Source organism: Odontesthes bonariensis, chromosome 9, assembly GCF_027942865.1.
Source record: "Odontesthes bonariensis isolate fOdoBon6 chromosome 9, fOdoBon6.hap1, whole genome shotgun sequence".
NCBI classification, from domain to species: Eukaryota; Metazoa; Chordata; class Actinopteri; order Atheriniformes; family Atherinopsidae; genus Odontesthes; species Odontesthes bonariensis.
In genome coordinates this window covers 29,018,238-29,036,235 of record NC_134514.1, presented here as the reverse complement: position 1 = coordinate 29,036,235, position 17,998 = coordinate 29,018,238, and the positions used below count along the sequence as shown (strand labels likewise).

The 17,998-nt window shown below is 44.4% G+C and overlaps 2 protein-coding genes across 6 annotated transcripts in view; one reads left to right on the top strand and one right to left on the bottom strand.

The window, feature by feature from the left end:
* The window catches only part of cep164 (centrosomal protein 164), a 32,368-nt gene extending 14,377 nt beyond the window's left edge, over window positions 1-17,991 (top strand). For 2 of the 4 annotated variants that reach the window (XM_075473927.1, XM_075473925.1), the window contains exons 2-28: window positions 337-420; window positions 775-886; window positions 1,466-1,691; window positions 2,726-2,890; window positions 3,008-3,142; window positions 3,225-3,305; window positions 4,141-4,245; window positions 6,095-7,216; window positions 7,796-7,849; window positions 7,928-8,070; window positions 8,283-8,810; window positions 9,035-9,166; window positions 9,492-9,687; window positions 10,321-10,398; window positions 10,521-10,643; window positions 11,606-11,749; window positions 11,862-11,945; window positions 12,020-12,088; window positions 12,198-12,457; window positions 12,631-12,807; window positions 14,456-14,633; window positions 14,752-14,859; window positions 15,723-15,825; window positions 16,253-16,633; window positions 16,719-16,791; window positions 16,905-17,024; window positions 17,283-17,991. In XM_075473927.1, the coding sequence (XP_075330042.1) occupies window positions 342-420; window positions 775-886; window positions 1,466-1,691; window positions 2,726-2,890; window positions 3,008-3,142; window positions 3,225-3,305; window positions 4,141-4,245; window positions 6,095-7,216; window positions 7,796-7,849; window positions 7,928-8,070; window positions 8,283-8,810; window positions 9,035-9,166; window positions 9,492-9,687; window positions 10,321-10,398; window positions 10,521-10,643; window positions 11,606-11,749; window positions 11,862-11,945; window positions 12,020-12,088; window positions 12,198-12,457; window positions 12,631-12,807; window positions 14,456-14,633; window positions 14,752-14,859; window positions 15,723-15,825; window positions 16,253-16,633; window positions 16,719-16,791; window positions 16,905-17,024; window positions 17,283-17,379 (5,073 nt within the window). In that variant the 5' untranslated portion in view covers window positions 337-341 and the 3' untranslated portion in view covers window positions 17,380-17,991. Of the gene's footprint in view, window positions 1-333; window positions 421-774; window positions 887-1,465; window positions 1,692-2,725; window positions 2,891-3,007; window positions 3,143-3,224; window positions 3,306-4,140; window positions 4,246-6,094; window positions 7,217-7,795; window positions 7,850-7,927; window positions 8,071-8,282; window positions 8,811-9,034; window positions 9,167-9,491; window positions 9,688-10,320; window positions 10,399-10,520; window positions 10,644-11,605; window positions 11,750-11,861; window positions 11,946-12,019; window positions 12,089-12,197; window positions 12,458-12,630; window positions 12,808-14,455; window positions 14,634-14,751; window positions 14,860-15,722; window positions 15,826-16,252; window positions 16,634-16,718; window positions 16,792-16,904; window positions 17,025-17,282 lie in introns of all 4 variants that reach the window. The other 2 variants (XM_075473926.1, XM_075473928.1) reach the window with 2 other exon arrangements.
* The window catches only part of LOC142388547 (apolipoprotein A-I-like), a 282,451-nt gene that overhangs the window by 18,482 nt on the left and 245,971 nt on the right, over window positions 1-17,998 (bottom strand). The window lies entirely within an intron of this gene.

The window sequence follows — 17,998 nt, the reverse complement described above, 5'->3', positions numbered from 1 at the left end:
CCCACCCCTTTACCTTCTACTGTACACATCAATATCATTACAAATAATTGCACGTCGATATCGTTATTATTCTGACTGTAGAGATGCACAATTTCTCCCAGGCTCAAGAACGACCTCTCTTTTATTTTGTACAACAGACATGTTGGCTCATTTGTTAATCCCATTAGCTAATCTTAATTAGTGGATACGATGTTCACTTTAAAAAAAAAAAATAGTGTTGAAGTTTTCAATCGGGACTAGCGACGTCGTTGTTTAATTTCCTGCATCATGTTACAACATGCAGGCACGAATCATTTGCCAGTCACCCTGTTTACCTCCTCCCACTTGTCTCAGCAGTAACCATGACTGCAGCTGCTCTCATTGGAGACCAGCTGATCCTTGAAGAAGACTACGATGAGACCTACATTCCTTCTGAACAAGGTACGTTTGAGTCATAGTTATAGCTTATTGTGACATTGCAGGGATGTAATTGGATGATACAGGTGTATGCACTTTCAACTCGAGCAAAAAATATGCACCTGCATGGTCAACTTTACACTGATATGTTAATTATCAGTGTATTACACAGTAATACGGTGCAGTGTCATGTATTTGACACAGTGGATAAATGAAGATCCTTTTGTGACCAGATTTACAGAAAGTATGTGCTTCTCACTCTCTTTTAATGTGCCTTTAAATTCAGCTTCTACAGCTCTGTTTGCAACATCACGCTGCACATTTGAGAAGATACATTCATTAAGCTCCTCTCATATCTTCTTTTCCCCCTCTGGTCAGAGATCCACGAGTATGCACGTGAGATCGGCATCGACCCCGACAATGAGCCAGAGCTGCTGTGGCTGGCCAGGGAGGGCATTGTCGCCCCTTTGCCTCCAGAGTGGAAGCCTTGGTAAGCAAGGAGAGAGAAGCCGTAACCAAAGACAGGAGCTTTTTGAATTTCAGCTATGTTAGTACCACGGTGCATTTTCATGTCTTAGATATTCAACAAAGGCCCATTTTCTATGATCTACCTTCTTTTGACAACATAACTGGGGAGATATTAGCTACAGTGCAGCTGGCAATGTTATACCTCCAACCACACAACACACAATATGAGGAATTTTTAATACTTGTACACAGGAAAGTACAATCTTGAATGCATCTTAACAAAGCCTACCTTGCACTGATTATTAATCATGGACGAATCAAAGGAATAAGATTAGTTTTTTTGGCCATTTTAGCTGCAATCTGAAGCTTTGATTCTATGCCATGGAAAATTAAGTGCCTTTATTAGCACTTCATGTCCAAATTAAAGTGTTATTTATTATTGTTTATGTTCTCATAAATGTTTGAGATGTAGTTAGATGGAATTATGTATAATTTTGTGAAGTACGATCATCCATCTATCCATCTACTGCTATTTCCTTCTCGTGGCCTTTTTGAGGTACAGAAGTGACTCCCCCTTTCCTTCTTCCTCTTCCTCTTATAGCCAGGATGTGACGGGGGACATCTACTACTTCAACTTCTCCTCGGGCCAGTCCACCTGGGATCATCCCTGTGACGAGCACTACCGCAGCCTGGTGAGCCAGGAGCGTGAGCGTGCCCAGCTCACGGCCACTGCCGGGGGCGCAGGGGCTAAGAAGGACAAGAAGAAGAAGAAAGAGAAGAAGGAGAAGAAAGAGAAGAAGAAAAAGGAGCCACTGAAGACTCCAGCTGTGAGTGCTTACCTTTCTTCTTTTTTTTTCTTCGGGCTGAATACTGTTTGCTTTACAGAGGTTTTCCCTCCTGAAAATCCCAGTCTGATGTGATTGGTCAGCTCAGCTCCACAGGTCTGAGCTGGAACTGCCCACCATGGTTACAGATCTTTTTCCAAAAGCATTTGGGCAGAATGTCTGAAAATCTATGGCACATTATCTTATTTTTTTAAGTATCTTTTTTTTTTTATCAGAGGGCAAATTGATATGCATGATATGCTTTTTTGCCAAACAAGAACAAAATCCCCATGAAGTAACCTTACACGTGCTGACAATTTAAAAGACATCCAGCATTTTATGCAAACTGTCAGCGTGGCTGTGACACAAATATTAATAAGTTGGTTTTGGTCATTATAACTATAAATTAAGCCCAGAGCTAAGTACAGACAGACCAACTGCTTTAGTCTTTTAGTACTTCTGCTGAAATAAGGCACGCTCAGAGCAAAAAATGATGGAGGAAAAAAAACAACTTATCAAGCAACTCATATTCAAGTTTATTTCTTGGACTGTTTGTCTGTTTTACAGTCTGCCGTGAAAGCCCGCCATGTTTTCAAACATACCTCCGATCATTTCTGTTGATGCACTTGACGAATAAATATGTGACGAGACGGTTGGATGAATTAATGAAATGTTGCCAAATGAAAAGGAAACCTCGACGTTAGTGACGAGCTTTGAATTTAAACACATTTGTGGTTGAACTGCCTGTCATTTGTAAGATTATCGAGTCTTCAGAAATACCGTGACATGAGAATGTTTGCAATCAGGACTGCCATTTATACACAGCGATAAGTCGTCTACAGCAGCTTTCAAACCTGCCAAGAATAGCTACTTGTTTGCCTGGAGTTGTGATCATTGAGTGGGATGGTTGCTAGTTTGTTTTAAATGGTCAGGTCTACTTTTATGAATGGTTTGGAGCTATCCGGATCTTTCCATAAAGTGATCTGGCTGTCTTCACCTTAGTGCTCCCCTTACTGACTGTGCCTCTTTCCCTGAAGGCACTGAGCTCCTCTTTAGGGCCTTTATCGTCCCCATTTGCCAACTTGGCTCCTCTAAGAGGTCTGGATGCTCCTGGGCAAGGCCCTCTCCCTGGATCTGCTCCTTCTCTCCGGGGGCCCCTCGGCAGCTCTGGGGGGCTCGATCCCCTCAAGACATCCCTTCGGGTAAGAACCTAACAAGGCTTTATTGCGATGTGTCAGACCATATAATCTTCCTTTGAGTTTTACTTGTCTTAACAAGCCTTTGTGCTTTGTGTCATTATTACGTTTTTCTTTTTTCAGGGTCCTCGAAGCAGTGGGACATCCAGTGTTTTAGGCACGCGGCCAGAGGAGAAGGTGTCACTTACTTTGCGTGGTTTAGATGATGATGATGATGATGATGATGACAATGATGATGAAAAGATTTCAGAAAATGAGGTTGGTTTTTTTGCTTTCTGTTGCTTTCAGAAATACACTTTTAAGTCCTTATTAAACCAGACGTTGTCTTTTTTTTTTTTAGCCAAGTCCTCGTGGTTCAGACAGGCTTCTGAAGAACCTCCACCTGGACCTGGATGCTCTTGGAGGAGGTCTACAATATGAGGTAGACCGGTTAAGTTCTTTTTTCACAACAATGAGTGGGGTTACATGGCACTGAAAGGATCGGATTATTGGCTAAATTACAATAAGACTGAGTTATTAAGTTCATGTAGACACCTTAATCGGACAAGAAATTGGATCGGATCGGATTACTCACGATCGGATTAAGACCCCTCGGTTGAAAGTCAAAATAAACGTGCTTGTAGACGGGTGAAGCACGTGGTGAATTAGACTTTGCGTTCTGCGCATGCTCGAGATTTTGTCCCGGGGTCGTAAACCGGAAGTCGGAAGAGATGATATTACTGTTGTAGTCGCCGTCAGAAAGAAACAAACAACGAGATGGAGAATGCGCCGTTGTGCGTCGCGTTTGTGCAATTAGCAGTTCATCACAAACGAAATATAGGCGCCGTAGCTTCATCTTGCTCTTAGTTCGCCATTTTCTTGAATACCTGAGTTTGTTGTTGGTGGTGAAGCGGTCAACCGGAAGTGGGTCTATTAGCAATAGTTGAAATGGGTACAGCGCCACCTATAGTACCGGAGTATGACATGCTTTGTGCCTCTGATTTGATTCATTCACCGCCATATATCCAAGGATAATTACCAACTTAGTCTTATTGTAATTTAGCCAATAATCCGATCCTTTCAGTGTCATGTAACCCCACTGAATGATTCTTTATCATTTGTGTCATACTCACTGCTATCATGTGACTCCTGCCCTCTGTTAGATAGATTTGATTTCAGTTTGATGAAAAGTCCACCGTGCATTTCAGAAAAGGCTATCTTGCTTTTGTCAGCTCCAAGGGAGAGTTTTTAGTGTCCCGTGTGCTTGTTTCGTTCAGGACAGCGAAGCCAGCGGCGCAGCTCCAGCCGAGGAGAGGACGGAGCCAGAGTTGCAGGACTTGGCTCTGTCCGGAGAACACAGCCCTGAACGGCCTTCCCAGCAGGTAGAAACATGCACACACCTACACACAAAGCTGCCGTTCCTGCACGCCAAACTGCACCTCTGATGAGGCTGAAATTCCGCACACTTTTTTTTATCCTTAAGGTTTGTTCTTCTGGAAATAAAAGCTGATGATGTGTGGAATAACTGCGCAAAAATTGAATATTTACATATTTTTAATTTGAGAGTTAGTCCTAATTATCTGTGTGTCGTTGGCATTGTGGCCTTTTCTTGTTTTCTCATGGAACTGTGTTTTCTAAATCCTCTGAAATTCATTCTCTTGTGTCTCTTTGATCTTTAAACCTCTCCCTTTTTTTCACTGACCCACATTTGTCCATGCAGCTGCTGTGCTGCTGGGAGCTGTCCCATGGGCACGGCTGTTACTGTGTCTTCCTCGTTGTCCTGCTGTCCTCCTATTGTCACTGTTACTGCTTTGCTGTCTGAACCAAAATAACCCTGGCATGTGTCATCACCATCAAAACAATGAATTCTAGTCTTATCCACTTGTATACTTATTTATTTGCCTTAAGTGAGAACAGTACCGCTCCCTCTCATCATCACTGAGCAGACAGTTCGGAGTCTTTGTTCTAAACCGACAGAATTTTTCCACTCTGTATGGTTACATGCAGAGTTAAGTAGAGCTACAGTTACAGAAGTTTATCCAACGCCACCACACTGTGAACTGTGTGAGAAATCATATAAGACATTCTGCTGCTTTTATCAATCTACGCTGGAGATCATTGCACATGTAAGTGTAGCCAAGTTCACTGCACAGATGTCATCTTTTAGTTACTTGGGGGGGAAAAAAGGATTTTATCAGAGCAGAGCGACGGTGTGAACCGGGAGTTGACACATAGTCCTTTTGGGCTGGTTTTCAATCAAAATCTGACGTAATTAGTCATCCGACAAAAGAACCATAGAGATGCATGAGATGAGAGTGGCTATATTGGGAATTTGGCAATAATAGTCAATCGCTGCAAACCTCCAAACTTCATGTGGCCTTCAGATTAGCTCAAGCTAAGCTCAGCTGCATCCAAGCCATACATCACCAAGGACAATGCAAAGCGTCGGATGCAGTGGTGTAAAGCACGCCACCACTGGACTCCAACGTCAGTGTCTGATCTCAGGAATGCGCTTCTGGAAGAATGGTCAAAAATTCCAATAAACACACTCCTAAATCTCGTGGAAAGCTTGCCCAGAAAAGTTGAAGCTGTTTCAGCTGCAAAGGGTGGGCCGACCTCATATTAAACCCTATGGATTAAGATGGGATGCCACTTAAGTTCATGTGCATGTAAAGACAGATGAGCGAATACTTTTGGCAGTAGAGTGCATGTCCAATTCAGCGTGTACATGTCTGTAATTAGATCTCCAACCGCATTATCTGGGGGCATTAGTCCTGTGTCCGTTGTAGTAACACAGTAATTAGTTTCTTTTTCTAGCGTCACGTAGACATGATAACTGATTTAGGGGCACAGGCTCATTGCTGAAACAAGGAATTCAAGTTCATAAACAACCTGCTCAGATCGGCCCCCGTGTGTGCATGTATTTGTGTGTGAGGGGGATCCAGAACTAGCAAGGTGACATATTTATTCACATGTCCATTTTTTTTTTTTTTTAAATAAATTTTTGTGTGTTGGTTCTAACATATTTAGTGTCCGTCAAATGCATGATCTGTTGGTTTTGCTCGCAGCTGTTCCAAGAAAATCCCACCTCCATCATCTTTCAGAGGAGGTCACGATCTTTTTGTCTGCCCCCCCCCCCCAATCCCTTCTGTCCCCTGTGTCTCTGCACGCCCTCCTTTGCGCCTCTGTTTGCCAACGGATGGACTCTACTTCCTCTTATCCTTCACAAAGGACTCGTTGAAGGGTCGCCACATCAGCCTGTCACCCAAAGCGGGCGCCAGAAACCAAGTCAGTGAGGAGGGGGTGGGCGCTACCAACCCTGAATCTGAACACTTTGCCGAACAGTCAGAAGAGGAGGTAGCCGAGGAATTAAGTGAAGAGGAGGGAGGAGAGTTGCAAGATGTTCAGAAAGAGAAGGGAGATGATGGAAGGGGAGGAAAAGTAGAGGAGGCAGTGAGGGAGGCGAAAGAAGGGGGAGGAATTGAGCTGGAAGATGGGGAGGAAGCGGGCGAGAAAGACGATACGAGCCGAGAAGAGGGCGAGGAAAGGGAGGAAGATCAGAGTGGAAGTGAAGTGGCCAAAGAGAGGGAGAAAGAGGAGGGAGAGAGTGATGAGGTGGAAGAGGAGTGCTGTGTTGGGGAAGATGTGGAACAGGGTGAAGGGAAAAGTGAAGTATCACAAAGCAGGAAAGATGGCGACACAAAGAGGAGTAATGAGCAAGAGGAAAATGACAGTGATGAAGAGATAGAAAGATTTGTAGAAAGCCGGGATGATGAAAGCCGAGACGAAGGGGGGACTGTGGAGAGCAGTGAGGTTCGCAAGAATGAAACTGAAGAGAGGAAAGAGGTGCAAAATGTTGAACATGTTGAACATGGAAAATTTGAAGAGGAAGTCGTGGAAAGTTGCTTAGAAAGTGATGGAGAAGGAGAGAGCGAGGAGGAGGGGGAGGAAGAGCAGGACAAACTTGATAAAAGGATAGGAAAAACCCATGAAGGACAGAGGGAAAGTGAAAAGGAGGAGGTAGTGATAGATGGCAGAGAGCAAAGAGGGCAAGAGGAGGACGAAGAGGGTAAGAGTGATGAAGCTCTGGAGAGATGCTCCATAAGCCAAAGAAAACTGACAGAGTCTCAGGAGGAGGTGCTCGAGAGGTTTGTGCAGAGCGGAGGAGAAGAAACGTTAAAGGAGGGAGTGGAGATTGAAGATGACTCGGAAGGCCAGAATCCCAAAGAAGCATCGGAGAGTGAGGAAGAACTCATCGAGGTTTTCAAAAGGGGGCCGTCTCATGTCCAACCAGCCGAGCTGGATGTGAAGAAGCTTTGCCAAAAGACTGAAAGTCTCTCCCTCGCTGCAGAGGTAGGGTTCGGTGTTTGCTCTGCCTCCCTCCCCACCGTCCATGACCCCACGCCAACCCTGGCCCTGCCTGGTTTGTGCAAGCAGGTGCATGTAGCTCCCAGAGTCCGACTCCAGTGCCTTAGGGGCTTGCTGTGATTTCCCGTTTGGATGCCATCGCTCATGCAGTGGATGAAATTGATCATCGGACAATCTGTTTGAGCCCCTGAGGACTGGATTGGAAAGTTCCGATCCCTCCTCCCATTGACAGCACAAACTTTTCACAGCTTGTCTGCTTTTGGATTGGAGGTTAATTTTTTGAGCTATTTGACCAGACACAAGACTTATCTCCCGGCATCACCTTCCCACTGCCAGAGTCTGCTTGCTTTGGTGATAGAATGCTTTACTTTGTGGTTTTACAGCCTGCCTGTCTCCACACTGACCCTAGTTGTGTTTGCATGTAGGCCCTGCTTCAAACATACACCGTGTGCTTGTCTTTGATATAAGCAGCTTGCTTCCATGTTCAGCGTTTCTTGTATAGCTGCACATGCTGGTTTCACTTCAGAACTGTCGCTGAATCTTTTCATGTGTGTTTTATTGCAGGAGTCTGAAGCCAGTAAAAACATTGAGGAGACTTCTTCCTCTATAGATGTCAAGGTAATTTGATAATTTCTTGGTTCGTTCGTCTGTTGAATGTCAAACGCGTCCTAACGGTTCTTGTTTTGTCTCTGTAAGCTGTCGCAGAAGGTTCTCGACATTAACGACCTGTCTGGGACAATCAGTCCACTGGAGAAAGTGGGCAGAGGAGAAACACAAGAGGACAAGGAGGAAGAAAGGAATGATGATGGTGGAAAAGCAAAGGCTGATGCCAACAGGAGGTTGTTTGTTGTTTTGTTATTGTTAAAAACAACTAATTTGTTCCAATAAGGGAGGTTGCATCTACAAAACTGGATCTTGTGAATATGATCTGGTGCCAAACGTTTTTTTGTTTTACAGAACCCTGCTTTTTTCCCAGAAGAAACAATCTGCATTTTTTTTTTTTTTTCAGAATTTCTGAGCTGCTGTAACACTGCCTTCTCTTTCTCTTTAGCCAAATGCTGGTTGAAGACGAGGACAACCCTCCATTGCGTGAAGTTGACCGACTTGTCCTCCACCAGTCCAGCTCGTCACCCTCACTTTCCATCTCATCCCACTCGGAACAAGGTGTCCCCCATCAACAGAAAGCACAAAACCTCGATGTGTCCCTGGGCTTCCAGAGACCTGAAACCTCAAGGGGTCGGCCGGTCCGAACTTTGGATGCTCAACTTGAAGACACCAAACCCGCCTTAAAAAAACAGCAGAACCTGGGAGAAGAACCAAGCTGGAGAATCCAGGAAGAGAGGGAGAAGGAGGAGGATGTGAAGAGGGCAGAGAGAGAGGAGAGGAGACGGAGAGAAAGAGTGGAGGAGGAGGAGGAGGAGGAGAGGGTAAAGTTGGAGGCTGAACGAGAGGTTGGGGCGGACAGGGAGCGTATGCTGAAGGAAAAGCAGAAGAGGATGCGTCTATTGCAGGAGAAGCTGAGCAGAGAAGAGGAGGAAGAGGAAAGGAAACTGAGGGAGGAAAATGAGGAAAAACTGAGGTAGGAAAAACTGAGTGACTGTAGTCATCATTAAAAACACAGCATGACACCTTATTACAGCTTATCATGTCACAGAAGGCCATTTGACTCAAATACTACAACTTAACACAGTGCTGTCGATGTTGCTTACTTCCCGTTCTCATGATGGTCTTTTTGGGTGGAACTTCTTAAATGTATCTATGTTTAGAACAGTTTCTTAATGTGGGTGTTGTGTGTGTGACCAGGGCTCTTAAGGAGCATCTCCTGTCTAAGAGGAGAGAGGAGGAGGCGAGGCTGAATGAGGAGTCTGACAGAACTCTGAAGGAACTCGGAGAGTCGGTCAAGAAGGAGACGGAGGAGCAGCAACACAAACTCAGGTCAGATTAACTTGCATACAGTTAAGGATTATAAAACAAAAGATATGTGTTCGAGCAGTAGTTCTCAAAGTGGGCAAAAGCTATTTTTTTTTTAAAAATCAATGCATTTGAATCCATTTATCTGTTAGCTATACCCGTGTTATCTTGCTTACTCTGAGTGAGAAGCGGGCTGAACAGGTGCTGTCCACTGCAGGATTGTGTCACATCTACTTACACAAGGAGATATCAGTATAACCTTTCAAATACCCGGTGTAAATAAAACATGTACCAAAGTTAATCTCTTAATGCCCTTATTTTAATATCGGTGTCGTCCGCATGTGCTTAGGGAGGAGAGCGAGGTCATTCTAAAGGAGTTCCGCATCAGTCTGGAGGAGGAACGAGCGGCGGCACGTGACAGACTGGAGGCCCAGAAGAAGCAGGATGTTGAACGTCTGAAAGCGGAATCAGAAGAGGAGCTGCAAGCTGAGAAGAGGAGAATCGAGCGAGAGAACGAGGAGAAGCTGAACTCTCTGAAACAGGAGGTGACCGAGCGTGATGAATGATCTTATTCCAAACGAGATCGGGGTGTCCAGCATAAGCAAATAGTGCAATTGTTTTTGGGTTTTTTGTGGATGGCTACTAATATTTTGTTTCAGCGACTGGCAAAAGAATGTCAGTCCTTTTAACCGCTTGACCACTACTTCTGTCATGTTTTTAGCAAACAGCAGAATGAAGGTGTTATCAAGTTTTACAAACACATTCTAGGTTACAGATCTTGTCAATTTGTTATTCCCAGATAGATGTGATGAGGTCGCATTGTTTTGAGTTGATCTGAATGCTTTATGTTTCAAAACCTCAAATGTTCTATGTACAGTGTGTGAGCACATTTTGTTAATGTGATCTATTCTTGCAAATCCAACTGAAAGCTAGACAAGAACCAAACACTTGCTCTGTATCGATGGAGCACAGTGTCTCTGAACCGAAGAAAAGACACAAACACCCAAAAATCCATTAGATTAGGTGCTGGGCCAAGTGACAGTCAACATGGAAAAGAACAGCTGGACCATACCCATAGCAAAATATCTATCTGTTTTTTTTTTTTTTGTAGAGTGCCAGTGAACCTGAGGAACATGGATTAATGATCTGTTTGTGTTTTCAATATTTTCTGTGTAAAGGTCAGGAGCACAGAGCGGAGGAGGGAGCTGATGTTGAGTCCACGACCTGAGCAGCAGCTGTCAGAGTACCACCGAGAGGTTGGGGAACAAGCGCATTCAAAGTTTCACAATCCTCATGTGTATCTTTGTGTAAACACGTTCATGTGCAATTTCCATTTTTACTTTGAGATTTAAACCGACCCTTTTCTGCTGCTGCACAGCTGACCGATGTGCTGCAGGAAGTGCGAGACGAAGCGCAGCGCGATCACGAGAGGAAGCTGGAGCAGATGAGGGACGAGCACAGGAGGGAGATAAACAGCATCAGAGAGAAATACCTCGATGAGGTCCGAGACTGTTCTGGAATTAGCTTATGCCCAGTAATGCTGTTATAAAAAGTACAATCATAAAAACAGTAGAATGTGTTGAAGTGAAAGGATGTCTTTTTTTTTTTTGTTTAACCAGTCAGCATCATTAAACAGTTGAGGCAAAATATTAAATACTAATTAAAGTACCCATCCACTAAAAATGCATTTTTTTAACCTTGGAAGTGAAACCACGAAGTGGAAAAAGATCTGCTTTGTGATTGAGTAAAGCTGACTGGTAAATATGGACGATTGTCTTTGGGCAGCTGTCCTTTGAGCTCTTTATCTGTGCTTCTTTGCTATTCATCGGCTCATTCGCTTCCACCTCTTTGTTATGAAATTGATTGTTGTCGACCCTTGGACAACGACCAATGTTTGAGCTAACCTGCAGCCAATCAGGGTTTGATCACCATATAGCATCATGGTGTGCTTTTCTTGAGGCCGCTTTGTCTTGTTATCTGCATTGAAACAAATGGCCAGCTGCCAAGGGTTGAGAGCGATGCAGATGAATGCCTCTGAAAAAAATAAAAGAAGCCCTAAATGCATTTTGAGCAGTCAGCAAGACTACAAAGAAAATGGTTAGCTTTCATGCTATATACTATATTTACTATATATAGTAATAATGTGCCTCTAGGGTTAATGGGTACTACCCATCTGCTGAGAGAGGTGGATTTGAACCCCCTAAAACGGGTCATTGTGATAAGAGGTGTAATTGCATGGTGTAAAAAGTCATTGTTGTACTGTATCATTTGGCATTTTGACCAAAGCCTCTCCCAAACATGTCATTAAGGCCTCAGGATGTCCGCCAAAAAAAACAAACGTATTTCTCCTTTAAACATAGCTCTTTTTTTGTGCTGTTTGCCTTCAGATTTTTGTGTTCATTTTCTGTAGTCAAGCAGCATGCTAATTATCATTGATGGGAGTACTATGTGTTTGTGTTCCAGGAGACCGCCTTGAGTAGGCGCCTGCTGTCCACTCTGCAGGAGGACCAAGAGCGACTCCAAGCCTCACACACTGTCCAGCTAGAGAAACTCCGCTTGCAGCTCAATGCACGGATACAAAAGACTGAGCTGGCACACTCACGAAAGGTGAGTCATCCCCAAAGTGTTTCTTTTCTAGCTGTGATGTGTGATGTGCACAAAGTATTCAAACGATACGATAGCTGCTTCTAAAATGAACTTGTTTTACTCCGTCATGTAGGAATCGGAACTGCGGGCTCTGGCAGATCAATTGGAGCTGAGAGCAAAGGAGTTGAAGAGCCAGGAGGCCATGTTGCAGACCAAGGTTCGACTTCCATACCGTACGTCCTGTTAAAACCACAAAAACCACATGGACTTATCGTTTCTGTCTCCCATCAGGCAGCAGATCTGAAGAGGAAGAGGAGGAAGCTCGGACAAGAAGAGGAAGACGTTGACAGACAGATAGAGGTGCAAACTTTACACCCCCCCCACCCACCTTCAAGAGTTGATTACATTCACCTGTTTGACCATCTTTTAACCTTTCATTTCTCTGCTTGTATTGTTCGCGTGCGTTCAGGCTTTACCGCGACTGATCCAGGAGAGAGACTGCCTAAAGGAGGAGCTGCAGAGGATGCGAGAGGAGACGGCTCAAGCTCGAGAACTTATCCATAGGGCTAGGGAGGAGAGGAGCGAGGCAAAGGAGGAGGAGGAAAGGCTGAGGGAGGAGAGAGACAAAGCCAGGGAGGAGAGCAGGAGAGCCAAGGAGGACAAGGAGCGACTGGAGAGCAAGGTGGTGCTGCTGCAGGAGAGATGCGACCGTTTCAGCCGCAGAGTCAGGTAAAGTTTTCTTACACAGGACTGTGACGTCTTGTAAGAAGAGCTCATCTTTTCTATGTTCTGTATTTTCATTGTCATTGTTAATAGTATTTCAAATGTGTGACTCAGTCAGATGTGAGAAAAATTGGAAATTTCAAGGTGGCGCTGTGTCTTCTGCGGTTTCTTTTTGTCAGTGAACTGGAACAAGCTGAAGGAGAGAGCTCTCGCCCAAAAACAGAGCAGAGCAAAAAGAAGGCAGAAAAGGCAGCAGCACCCTCCAGTGACAAGATAAACTCATCGCTCCATATGGAGGACCTGGACGACCCACCGACGTCCTCCCCTGTCCCCGACAGCCACAGCAGCGTCGACGAGTAAGGAGACACAGAGGACACATTTTTGTGGCTATTTAGTATTTGATACAGTTTAGATTTTTGAGCAGTGCTCAGCTCTTAGAGGACTAGCTGTCATTCGGTGATTGCATGTGGAACTCCTCACCCTCAGGGAGCTGCAGATAACTGTGAAATGTCTGTGAAAGTAAAGCACTCTGCTATTCTTTTGTTTTTATTGGATCACATGGTAATTATGTTGGTACAATCCCAATTCCATAAAAAAAAAAAAAAATATGGGATACTGTGTCCAGTATCTGCAGAGTGAGGTGATTTGAACATCTGATAAACCAATATTTTATTCACAACGGAACACTGAAAACATATCAAATATTTAAAGGGAGACGTTTTACTGTTCCACGAAAAATATTAGCTCATCTTGAATTTACACGTCTCTGGAAAGTTGGGGCGGGGGGGAACAAAAGGCTGGAAAGGTAAGTGGTTCGGGAAAAAAAAAAGCAACTGGAGGAGCGTGTCACATTTCATTAACAGGTCAGTAACATGATTGAGGATGAAAAGAGAACCTTAGACTGGCAGAGTGTGTCAGAGGTAAAGATTGGCAAGGCTTAGCAATGTGCAAAAAAAATGCATCCATAGGTTCTGCGATCAAACAAATCAAAATGTGAAATTCTTTGTGGAAATCATGGACGCTGCCTTGGCCGATGGTCTCGACCCATCCTGAGTCTGATCCTGCTTAATTTGACTGCATCTTTAAAGTGCCTTGAGATTAATTTATAAATAAGAGAAGAAAGAGCGGGACCATCTGGCTTGTTATCAGGGCTGAGTTCAAAAGCCTGCATCTCTGATGAGGTTCTGATCAGAGAGGGCCTTTCATAGTTCGGAAAGATAATAAGAATACGAAAACGAAGCATTTGGCACATCGTGAAATGCGAAATGTAACAAAGTATGAACCAGGACTGTAGAGCAGTTCGAATTTTATATCAGACAAGAATGAGACAGCATTTCTCACTCAAAGGTCCAGCAACTGCCTCTCCAGTTTCCAGATGTTTACAGATCATCATTAAAAGAAGAGATGATGCTACATAGTGATAAACGTGTTCTTATTCTGAATCTTGCTGCCAACAAATTCAAGATGTGCAAGTACATTGTGATGAAATAGTAGAACGTCTTCTTTCAACTTTCAATGTTTTCTATGCTCTATTGTTTGTTAAACATTGTTTTTACGAGACTTGAAAATCATTACATGCTGTTTTTGTTTACATTGTAAGTTACCCTTTTGGGGCTTGTCGAATGGCTAATGTTAAAAGTACAATATCTTTGAGGCAAAAACAACAACAAAAAAAAAAAAAAAACAGCCTTTGGCCATCTCAACCGTGTCAGTCTGAGAACAGTAAAGAAGAAATGTCCATCGCCTACGTGCTACTGTTTGGTTTTGCTGGTTTGATTTACAGGATTCATGTCAGTGAAAAGTGATTGGAAGAAACTCCACTTCGGCTCTGACACGTGTAAAAAGCTGTGACAGTTGCACGATGACAGCTGGAGAGGCTAGCGGTAGCGTAGATATTAATCACTGTGAGCTAAAAGCGGAGGTGCTCTGATAGTGCTGACCTTACTGGCTGTTTTTAGTGCGTTTCTAACCAAAATTCCTATCTCCACACCTTCACGCGTCCAGGTTCCGGCGGTACATCTCCTCGCATGGTTCATCCATCCATAAAACTAAACTCTTCCTGGAGAGGGAGAGCAGCCGTCTGATGGAGAGACAGGCAGCTCTGCGGGCGGCCCAGACCAGCTCCTCTCAGGTCCCCGCTCTCGGAGGAGAGACCGCCGACATCATAAGAACCCTTCAGCAGGTACAGGGAGGGGTGGGGCCCACCTCTAGTAGAAGCTTAATTGACCTCATAATTGGCTAATTTTGGTTGATTTTTAAGAGAAGTACGTAATGTTGGTTGCTCTTCTTGGTTCTGTCAGGAGGCCAGATATGTGGCAGATTTACAGCGGACAGTTCAGAGAGGAAACTCTCTTTTGCGGAGGAAAGAGGAGCAGCTTCAACAGCTCGAGACCTCTATGGCTGAAGAGGTCAGGAGAAACCATTTGTGGGCTTTGGTGATATTAAACAAATGAAACAAATCAAAACTATAACTCGATAAACTCACCATATCCATGTTGCTTATTATGCCCCCTGGTTCTGCTGCAGTTTAAAGACAGCAGCTGTCTTAAGGTGCTTAACTTGGAATAGTCCCGTCACCGCAGGTCGAAGAGCACCTCTTGACACTAACATTGGGGATTTACTTGCAAAGCCAAGCGTCACAGCAGCCCTGTGGGTGCCTTTTGATTTTAAATTGTCACAGCGTTGGCTACAGTTGTGCGATGTATCCATCTGAGTCCTGCACATGCACAGCCTTCCAAGTGAATTTGTTGTCATGCTTAAAAGGCTGACAAAGACACCTTCAGAGGCCACCAAAAATGTGGTGTAATGTTACAGGACCTCGCAAGAATAGGACTGCATGTTCTCATATGCTGTGATACACTGTATGTTATGAACAAACACTCACCAACTGAGGCCGAACAGGAGAGCTGATCAGTTATTACTTATCAACCGTAACAACGAGGCTAATTCTGCCTCTGACTGACTAAAGCAAAGGTACAATTGTTAATTGCAGTTATTGGTATGACAGATAAGAGTCAGCTAAAATCAGTTGCAGTTTATAATCAGTTTTACAATAAAGCATGCTTCAGATACAACCATGAAATATATCTGAGTGGACTGGCAGCAGATCATGGATTTCCCTGAAGGAATGTAAAAAATTCTCTTTCAATACCAGTTCTGCACATTATGGGCATTTCAATGTCAACCACTTGATTCCATTTCATTAAATCCATCTGCGAATCTTATAAAATGTCCCTAATAACAGTCTCCCTCCGTGTTTTTCTCTATTCAGCTGATATTTGACGACTTCTCTCGGCTAGCTGGAGATAGGAAGGTGACCTTTGATGTGACCGAGTCAGACCTCAGTAGCACTGTGGAGCCACCAGATGGGACAGGTGACACACACGTTTGTCTTTTTACGAAGCAAAAGGAAACTCCCCCCTGGCTTAAGCATTGCAACTGCAGTTCCTTTAATTTAGGGGTTTTGGGAGATGAAAACAGAAATGTATATGTTTCCATAGTCGGTTAGTTAGTTGTGTGCTGCAGGTAAATCTCCATTGAAAGTATGTAGCTATAGCTATTAGCATTCTCCAAGTACCCTCCAGGAGCTGCCTGCCAAAGTCAGTACTGCTTTATTGTTGTAAAAAGGGATAATCATCAATTAAAAACCTGTACACCTCCTTTTCTCCCCACTTTTTACTATTGTTTTCATGTCTGTCCCCCTTGAGGCTCCTGCAAACTCTTTTGAGCCTCCCTGAGGCTACCCATTGTTCAACAACTTTAAATGCTATCCGTCATCTCTGCACGTCTCTCTTTCATCAGGAGGTCATCCCACTGTCCCGGCCAAAGTCCAGGAACTAGCCGTGTCCCTGCAGCAGATCTCGGGCCAGCTCAACACTGTCCTGAGTGCACTGGGTTCACTGGCTCAGTCGCAGAGCACCACACCCTACGCTGCGTTCCCTCTGCCTCCGCCTCAGCCTCACTCCGCTGCAGCTGCCACGTCTGTGCCAGTCATTCCCCAGATGCACAGCCTGGCTCACAGCTCCTCAGCCCCACCTCCTCCTTTGAGGCTCTCTGAGCCACTCTGGAACTTGGCACCTCAGAGCAGCTCTGCAGCCACCCCTCTTTTCAGCACCCCCATCAGCAGCGGCCTGAGAGCCTCAGACGACCTCATTCACAGCAGATGGAGCCAAATATTCCCTGGTATGTCAGTGTATTGGTGACACATCAGCCGCAGCACTAACTTAGACCCTGCTCTTGGTTCCTGAGCTGTTGTTCTGTTCTCCAGGAGCAGCTACTGATCCGGTGGCTTCCAGCACCGCAAGAACCACCTCAGCTTACCCCTCGTACACTCCTGTCAGGTAATGCAACCTGCAATTCATCTTGAATTATGATTCTGTTAGATGACATCTAACAAAACTTAATATTTAAATGTAAAAACAATAGTCTTAATGTATGTCTGTTTGTATCCAAGTGAGCATGCCCGCAGCCTGCGGTCCATTCAGAAGTCAGTGGAGGTGGATGGCCAGAGGCTCCAGGGGCTGATTGATGGCAACAAGAGGTGGCTGGAGATGCGCAAGAAAGACACCAGCATGTATCCTTCTGTCATACGCACCGAGTTTCATATCATTAAATGCACAAATCTGTTCGCAGATCAAATCCCTTTACTCTTACGGACGGCCTCCAGTCTTCACTCGCTCATTTTATTTTTCATGTTTTCTTAATATTGACTCAGTTTTCCCCACATTCCCCTTTTCTAATAACCAACACTGCTTCATGTCACTGCCATCTGTTGTCTAATTCGCCTCATTAGGCCACAGTGCGTGTCATCTTCTTTAACTCTGCCTGCCAGACCTCTGTTCACTCGATATCAGGCTCCTTCCTCCAAGAGCAGCCTGGTCCAGCTGGGTCTGGACGATAACAACCAGATCAGAGTCTATCATTACTGAGAACATGACTCACAGTTCCGGGCTGGAGCACCGGGACTCTCGACGAGGACTTTGGAGCATTAATTCAACATGTCAGCACTTTTTTTTTTTTTTTTTTTTTTAAAGCTTCCAGTGCAAAGATCTTGAGGGAAAAGTCCAGGCCCCCGTGCTATCATTGGAGGAAGAGATGACTGCAGAGGATATTGCTGTTCAGGGGCCCACATGTGACAAACGGCCAAGGACTTTGGTCCATTGATTATAGCTCTGTGCCAGACTCAGATCAAACAATTTCTTTTGCGAGATGGGAGTCTGCATTACGTAAACAAGTGTCCGACAATCACATGTCCTAAACTTGACCATGTGAGTAACAGCTGCGCAGAGCCAAAATTCAGTCGTTACATTTTGTATGCACGTGTGAATCTGGTAGAATCGATGCTTTTGTGAATAAGGCGAATCCACTTTTCTAACGTTTCTCTTCCACACTCCCTCAATGTTTACACAGCAGCGAGCTGCTGACTCAAACCCTTTTTTTGTGCGCACAATTGTGTAAAAAAAATGAAAAACAAAGAAAAAAAAAACTGTATTTTTCTACGAGATATTTTAATAATCTAATTTTATATATTCACCTACTCATTTCTCG